The sequence below is a fragment of the Monopterus albus genome, unplaced genomic scaffold, assembly GCF_001952655.1.
Source record: "Monopterus albus unplaced genomic scaffold, M_albus_1.0 scaffold32.1, whole genome shotgun sequence".
Lineage (NCBI taxonomy): Eukaryota > Metazoa > Chordata > Actinopteri > Synbranchiformes > Synbranchidae > Monopterus > Monopterus albus.
In genome coordinates this window covers 2,362,993-2,371,547 of record NW_018127912.1, presented here as the reverse complement: position 1 = coordinate 2,371,547, position 8,555 = coordinate 2,362,993, and the positions used below count along the sequence as shown (strand labels likewise).

At 39.4% G+C, this 8,555-nt stretch overlaps 1 protein-coding gene across 1 annotated transcript in view; it reads right to left on the bottom strand.

Annotated features, from left to right (window-relative positions):
• Positions 1 to 8,555, bottom strand: part of LOC109958378 (ankyrin-2-like) — a 56,307-nt gene that overhangs the window by 32,868 nt on the left and 14,884 nt on the right. The window contains 11 exon segments of the mRNA XM_020596945.1: positions 2 to 33; positions 238 to 336; positions 540 to 638; positions 1,178 to 1,276; positions 1,786 to 1,794; positions 2,313 to 2,336; positions 2,692 to 2,877; positions 3,000 to 3,098; positions 3,192 to 3,290; positions 4,039 to 4,137; positions 6,989 to 7,090. Coding sequence (XP_020452601.1) covers positions 2 to 33; positions 238 to 336; positions 540 to 638; positions 1,178 to 1,276; positions 1,786 to 1,794; positions 2,313 to 2,336; positions 2,692 to 2,877; positions 3,000 to 3,098; positions 3,192 to 3,290; positions 4,039 to 4,137; positions 6,989 to 7,090 — 947 coding nt within the window.

The following is an 8,555-nucleotide window of genomic DNA, read 5'->3' as shown; positions in this document are numbered from 1 at the left end:
CTGGGCCGACATGTGCAGTGGGGACAGTCCATTCTATGTGGAGACAAAAATGACAATATACAGGTGGATGGAAAAAGGCACAGAAAAAGAACGTGTGTTACTGAAATACTGAAAGATTTTTCACATTATTATTCCACAAGTTAATCTTCAAGCAGAATTAAAAACTCAGCACATTTATTTCATAGTAAAAAAGATTCTGTGGTATGGTGGCCCACTAATGACACAACTGTACAACACCTTGGTTCTGGCTAAGATTGGGGCTCCTCTCTCCAGCAACAGCTCCACTGCTGGGTCATGTCCACTCCTGGCTGCACAGTGCAGGGGTGTCAGCCCATCCTGGGAGATGGTCACACATGTGCAGAATCACACAAAAGCAGAAACACATAAATATATGAAAACTGTGGCCATTAATTCAGTTTGTTTTGAGGTAAGAGAAGTTGACAAGTAGCTGGCATGCTCTATTATACAGTCATTAGAGAGCAGCTGCAGAAGTATCATAATTTAAAAGCTGATTTCCAGACATTAAATATGAGTCTCACTCTTGTTTTAGCATCTATCTGAGCCCCTCGGTCCAACAGCAGAGCCACCATGTTGGTGTTGCCTCTCTTGGACGCCACATGAAGAGGTGTTATCCCATTCTGACAAGACATGACAACAAAACAAATGAACGTTAACTTTACCACAAATAACAGGTAATTCACATTCACAAAAATATAATGCATGGTTATGGGCGGGAGCTTTGCATGGTTCTGTATTCAAATCTCATTACAATTCCACATCACAGGACTCATGTTAGGGGAAACAGATTTCTACACAACACCAGCAGCAGGAGTTGTGCACGTTCACAAACTATCCTCTCATTTTCAAAAGGAGGCCATCTGGTTCTATCATTCTGAAATAATTAGATTATTTGGAGTTATGATGAGGGCAAAACTAATGTAGAGGTACCCAATATTAAACATTAAAAGGCTAGAAATAAGCATGGCCTGGGCTCTTTAAAGAAACTAATTTTGTGTAACAGTCTAGTATACCAGGAAGGCTATTAGCTGAAAACATGCATTAAAGGAAGTTGTGATGTTAAATAACAGACACATTGTGCTGCACAACACACATGTAAAAAGTTAATAGAAAGCAGTGTAGAAAGTGTCTTGTCTATGATGTAGAAATGAGGCACTACCCTGGCTGTGAAATCCACAGCAGCTCCTCTGTTCAGCAACAGGGTGGAGACATTCACGTTACCATAGTGAGCCGCGATGTGCAGAGGGGTGAACCCACTCTGTTTGACACAGATAAGGAAAGAGGAGGGCAGAAGAGAGTGAGAAGGAGTAGAGACTAAAGGACACAAAAAAGGAAGAAATGGGAATCTTACTGAAGGTGGGTTAGGAAAAAGAACAACACCCATGAAGGAGAAAGAAAGAAAGAAATTTGATTCTACTAAGCTGTAACAAAACCAGGCAGCATGCTGAATAAAGAAACCAGACATGTTGGTGTAAGATGCATATAAAATTTGCATATCCCAAAACAGCGCATTCAGTACATAATACATGCAAAGCCCTGCAATTCTACCATGCTTGCTAAAACCACAAGTCATGAAAAGAACATCAAAGCACTGGTTTGATGCTAAAGGGTCCAAATAAAAGACATTAAAAACCAAAACTCAAATACACAAAGCAACTACGCACTATGTATATCTGCTTGGATGGGAAAATGGGACAAATGGACATTTATATATAAGCTACATATAAATATCTACAGTACACAACTGCTGGTAGGTTCACTCCTTACCTTCCCATTCTGATAGACATGGTGCAATTTAAAAAACAGAGTTAACTTAAAAATCAAGAAAGTGTTTCAGTGAGGAAAAACAATGATTTCAACGTGCTCAGAAGTTCACATGCTGTAGATTATGCAGAGAAAAAGAGCAATAATTAAAGAAGTGAAAATTTACTGGAATGCTGTCAGTGTTTTAGTTAAGCAGAAAAGTCAGTAATGCTTACATACATACAGTTTAAAGAACAGTTGATTACTTTAGAAGCAAAAAAGAAATAAAGTCAAATAAATGATCTATAATTAAACGCAATAAACTGACATTCTCTGGGATCTATTAATACAACGCTGTTTTCAGTCATGCAGGCGTGTGTTGTACTGTACAGCATAATCAGCTGCATGCATTCATATTAATGATATGTAATTCTCACATGCAGGATTTTATAACTCCCACTAAATAAGGGAAAGGTCAGGACAAAAGAGTTGAAAGAGATGGTCAGAAGTGACAAAAAGGAAACAAATGAAGAGGTGATGAGTCTGTATACCTCCGTGGTTCTATTGACCATCATCTGGTTAGGACGCATAAAGAGAGAAAGGAGGAATAGGGAGTCGGGCTGTTAGGGAAAGGGTTCATCACAACATTCACATAAAACACCGGGCACCTTTACAAGGTCACACAAATAGAAAACAAGAGGTAAAGACAAGGAAGCAAAGAAAAAGCTTTCTAAGCGAGTCTCTGTCCATTAATATTATTATATTCCTAATGGACACGCACGCAATCGATACAACGAATAAAACTGCCAACATGAAAAGGAATCCATTCAGTCAGATACATTATTGCACACGTCCTGCCTTTTTCCCTTTCCCTTTGTGTAACTCTCCCACTACCTCTTGTGCCACTACTACCTGCTAGGCCTCTCTCACCTTAGACTGGACGTCTGCATTGTGGTCGTTCTGGAGCAGCAGTGCAGCAGACTTTGTGTCGTCTTTGCGGGCAGCGATGTGCAGAGCTGGTAGACGGACTTTGCCCTTGGTGTCATGCTCCAACAGCAGGGAGACTACTGAGTTGTGGCCCTGCTGGAGAGCGATGGCCAGTGGAGTGAAGCCATCCTGGATGAGCATAGAAGAAGGTGACAAAAAACAAAGTAAGAAAAAAAGGCTCCAGTTAATGCAGAGAAATCAAAAGGAAAAGAGCATGGAAGTGTATTCCACATCTTTACATGCAAACTTACTTCTGTTGCAATGCTTTGGTTCCCTTCATTTTCTAACAGGTATCGCACCACCTCTAAGTGATTCTCCTGGGCTGCCATGTACAGTGGAGTGAAGCCATTCTGTACAGGTAATAAATATACAGATACAATGTAAGTGAAGATAACATTTTTGGTGTTATAGATTTTTACATGGTATAGTTCAATGTTTGTCACCTGTGACTGTGTATTAACATCTGCTCCTCTCTTCACCAGTAACTGGACTACTTCTCTTTGTCCTGCCAATGAGGCAATATGAAGGGCACTGTTTCCTTTCTGTGGAGAAAAACAAGAGTAAGTCATTAGCCAAGAGTATGTATGTGCAGGGGCTGTGCGGGAATAAATGCCTTAAAAATCGGACCTGGTAAAAACAGAGTATAAAAGGTGCGACTGCCAGAAATCACTTATATGAACATTCCCTACTGAAAAAAAGGACTCACCGGGTCTTTGGATTTACACAAATTATGCTAGTATATGCAACGCAATTCATTCATATTTCCTCTGTTAACATAATTCAAACAAGTTAACCCCTAAAGAAAATTATGTTGGTTTTACACATTATCATTGTGTGGGACCGATGTACACATTACAGTCAAGTAAATCCAACAAATCCTTTTTTTCAGTGTACTTGAAAACCTTATTCAGCTAATTGATACACTTGGATCTGTTTTTATTTTCAGGATGTGAAGGTTACTGAATGAATAATACCAGGAACCATTTTCATGCCAATCCAAAGACACGGGCAACATGGTGACTAATTCCTTTCTGGCTGCTTACTCCTTCTAACTGATAAACCAGATGTATTACAAATACACAGTACATTTCAACTGATACTACTAAATATTACTAACATTCACTCCTTCCCACCATCTCCTTCTTTCTCTTTCTGTAGTTCCATCCCCCAGCTGTCACTCTCCCCCCTCCCTCTTGTGTTTTTTCTACATGTCTTTCTGCATATAGGGCTAAAGATCACTATCTATTCACATCCAAAGGGTTGACAAAGCGTGATGATTCGAGCAGGTACCTTGGTGGAAGAGTCAACAGGTGCACCTCTGTCCAACAGTTCCTCCACTAAATCTTTGTGTCCCTCCTTGGCTGCCAGATGTAAAGCATTCAGCCCATTCTGGAGGAAAACATAAAGATAATATCACCATAACTAGAGAGGAAATGTTTCACTCGAACATGCAGTCACGGCACAATGCATGTATTTATACAACACATAAAACAATGAATCGCCTCCACCTCCTCTTTTTCCATTCTGAGCTGTGTTTCTCTGAAATGCATGAAAACTAAACCAGAATTTCAAACTCTAACCTCATTTTTACCCTTTCTGCTCCTTTTGTCAGTCTTTGTTTTCAGTGCATTTTGTTCCTTCATAAGTCCTTCTTTACTCTGTTCTATTACTTCTCTTCTTGAATGCTGTGCTGATCTGGATTTAGAAGTGATGGGCCTCCAACATTGGTCCTCTGCCTCTTTCCTCTACCCCCCTGAATAAGACCCAAGCTGGGTCTTTCTGCCTTCTCAGATGGGTTACAGAAATGAACTGCATCTCTTGGCACTGATGTAAAAGAGCAACTGACATGTTGTTAACATCTCATCTGTATAATCGCCCTCTTCCTTCCCCCATGCACATACATGCATTCACACACACAAATATAAATTGGATGCACATCTCTCTCTCTCTCTCTCTGAGTTTCCAAATGCTGAATAGCCAACGGGGTGTCATGTTTCTGCACAGTCATAAAGGGTATGCATAGAAGCACATAAACACACACAGACATGCACATGGATAATCATATCTAGAAGCTACTAAATATCAGCCTTTCAAATAGGAAATAAATCAGGGCATTCCTCAGAGGCCAAAGTAAGAAACCGAGTATCTGGTCAAGTGACTCACTGTGTCAAAGATATATGATATTTTATGAGAATAAAAACTGGAGCCACCATCATGTTCTGTGCATGTCCTTGAATAAGTTCTAAAAAGAATAGTTTTATGTAAGAACTTCCTAATAATCTCTTATTGGACAATTTCAAATAACTTGTATTTCCCTTTTTTGAAAGTAGAGCTCCTATTAGAAAGCTACCTTACTGTAGCACAGATGGCAAGACGTCATCTACTACAACATTGCTTCTTCTTACAGTAGCTCTACGTAGTACGAAAACACTAGAGAAGAGAATGCGATCTTTTATCCTAGTCAGTTACATTATATATGGGGCCAGCTATAATATTTAATTAATCAGTTAATCATTTGTTCTACAAAAATCATATAATTTTGAAAAAAAAAAGACCAATAAATTTGTTTGTCAAACTTTGATAGGGGATTAACTGTTATTTATTAAAAATCTAAATATTTGCTCCTTCCAAGCATCTCAAATTTGTCCTTATACCACTGTAAATTACAGTAAATAGCTTAATGCAGATGTAAATTAGCTTTACTAATTAACTTAACACTGGTACAATACACAAAATAGTAACATTTATGCTTAATCCTATACTGTACAGTACATGGCCCCCATTACATAAGATATGTATAAAATAAAAAACCCTTGGGCTGTTGGTTTTACAGAACAAGCTATTTGAAAACTAATCAACAATCTAAACTATTTCTTTAATTTTTTTCTGTCAAAACATCATCAGTATCATCATCATCACAGTCAGTGGATGATGGGTGTAGTTTTCTGAGCTGGAGATGCTCATCATATTCTTCTATGGAGAAATGTCCACTATGGTTGTCAGCTTGCACTGCCAGTGCTTCTGTCATCATTTCAGGCATTGACCCCATCAGTCGGTGACATTTCCATTGCAGCACTAACAGACAAGTTGAAACGCCTTCCAAACGTGAGACTAGATACCATTAGTTTGAACATGCATGTACAGGACGTTGAGTTTTAGCTGTACACATCAGGTCTGAAATGGTGAACTCATCACTAATCTTATCACATTAAAATCATTGTTTTCCAAGAGAGACAAACAAACCCACAACAGACATGCACATATACACACTCGGTCACACAAACTGATCTAAATCTCCTCTTCCTGGTGACCTATAAGTGAAAGCTTCAATTAGCTAATGGATGTGCAGCCCAAAACAGTGACCCCTGGCAGGAGGGAAACTGTTGAGCTGCATCCAACATAGATGAATATTCATGCCCCTATGACCGCTGACCTTTGTTATAATCACACATGGTAATAAATAATCAAGGTTATATGGTTTTGTTTTATACAGGCCCAAGTGCCAGGGAGGATGAATACTGGGAGAAACACAGGAAATCATGCAAAACAGCACAGATGAGACAGTTATATCACTCACCAATGATTCAAATTTTGGTAGATTAGAGGTGAAGTTTGGCCTTTAATTGTGAGGACATGGAAATGAAACTCATACATATATGGAACAAACTCTCTCTCTCTCACACACACACGTGCACATGCTAAAAAAGAAGTCTAATGTTTAACCTCTGCAATTATATTGAACAAATGTTATTATAAACACAAAAACAGGGCTTCGCAAAGTCAGATTACCTACAAACTGGGAGATAAAACTGTCTGTCAGGAAGGGGCTTTATTTGTCTCATTCATAAAACCAGTACAATACAAAAGGGTGCTTTTACTGTGGTTTTGGCAGAGTGTATCTCTCTCTCTCTCCTACTCTTAAGTAACTTGGACAGCCTTTGGTGTTTTTGGCAATCTGAGACAAGTGAAACTATACATAGCAATATAGCTAGAACAGAGCTTCATGTCAACATGCTGAACACTACACTACTAATATTCATATGTTCACACATCTTTGACCACATGCACAATGTCCAAAAGTAAATGAGTACTGTTTCTAGCACTGACTTAATGAAGATCTCCAAGACACGGAGGTACTGTGGCTATTGTAGCGTTGTGGAGAAGGGGGGGGGAAACAAGACAATGCATATCTCACACCGCAGACATAGCTTCTGCTGAGGCTGGTAAGAGGTTTCATTACCTGATTACAGGTGCAGATGTCTACTCCATTTTTCAGGAATTCAAGGACTTTGTCAATGTTGCCCGCTCTGGCAGCCCGCAGGAAATTGGTGTTACTGTCCGACTAGAGAGGTGAAGACAGAAAGAAGATTAATATTAGACACAAGAAAACAAGTATGTTATTACTTTTCGGTTTCATAACGTTTCAGGCCCACTTTTGGAATGTCTTGTAAAGATAGTAAATGTATAAAGATAACAGTAAAGTGATTGTAGTTCAGTAGATATTTAGGTTAAACTACTTAATTTTTAAAAAAAGTGCTGAATTTAAAAAAACATTTATTCTGCCCAGCACATACACACACAAAAAGTTATTAATTTTACTCAGACATCAAGGCTGCACAAGCAGGTGAAACATACTGTACACAATGTTGTGTTTGCAATGACTTCACTTGACATCACATCAATTTCCTGGAGAATAACCATGACTCTCTCCTCTACATGTAGAATTGTAACCCTTTACTCTAATCTTAAACCAAAATGAACTTGAGTCCCCCCAATCTGATTGTGTGAACAGATTTATGTCCCCACAACATGAGTAATATATTGTAAGTCCACACATATGTTTGTTTTCGTTCCTTGTCGGGAATTTACATGGACTTACATTCATCTTTTGGCGACCTATGTTAACCTTAAACCAAGTCATTACCCTAAAATTCTGTGATATACATGGTGGGGACCAGCACCTGAAGATATTCAGGTTACTGTAAGATAAGACACTGCACATCTGGGATGAGGCCACACCCCTGTGTAGGATCAAGGCTCCAACCACTCACATGAAATGACACCACACACACTCCTTCAGCAAAGAGATTACACAATGTGTTTTCTTGAAGGAAAATGCTTGGTTAGTGCTGCATGCAAAAAGAAAAGCTAATGAACCAGGTCTCTTCCTCTGCTTCTTACCAGTAAATCATTAAGTTCTGACCCATAGTGGTCACTGCGTTGGTTTAAACTGCTGTCACTCCCAGCCTTATGTGATCCACAGGCTTCACATGTTGCTGCATTGCCCATAGTTACCATCCAAATTTGATTACTATTCATTAACAATATCTCCACTATAACAGAAAACGGTGGCCTTTCCCTCTCTCACTTTAGGGTTGTATAGTAATGTACGGTCCACCAAAGTCCAGTCAATGTTTTGCTTTATATCCTTGGATAAAAGCCTCTCTAGCCTGCTTTCCTGATGTTTGGCTGTACTGCATCAAGCTTACAATCTATTAAATCTGTCTATGTCTTTTGTCCAAACTTAACCTTATGCCAAATCTCATTTAATTCACTATTAACACCACACCAGCTAAAACTCCCCTGCCTTAGTGTGTGAGCTGAGTCTAGCTGAGGTCCAGTCCTGCCTGCTCTTCATCTGCCTCTTCCCTCTCTCTATATATGATAACAACTGTAGCCATAAACATTTAACCCTCTCCCGCCTTGGCTATTTCTGCCTTTCCAGACTCTCCATTCTGTGTGCGCTCAGGGCGGGGTGCATGACAGCTGTGCCTGGAGACAGCACGACCTGCGGTGCTCTCCAGGAA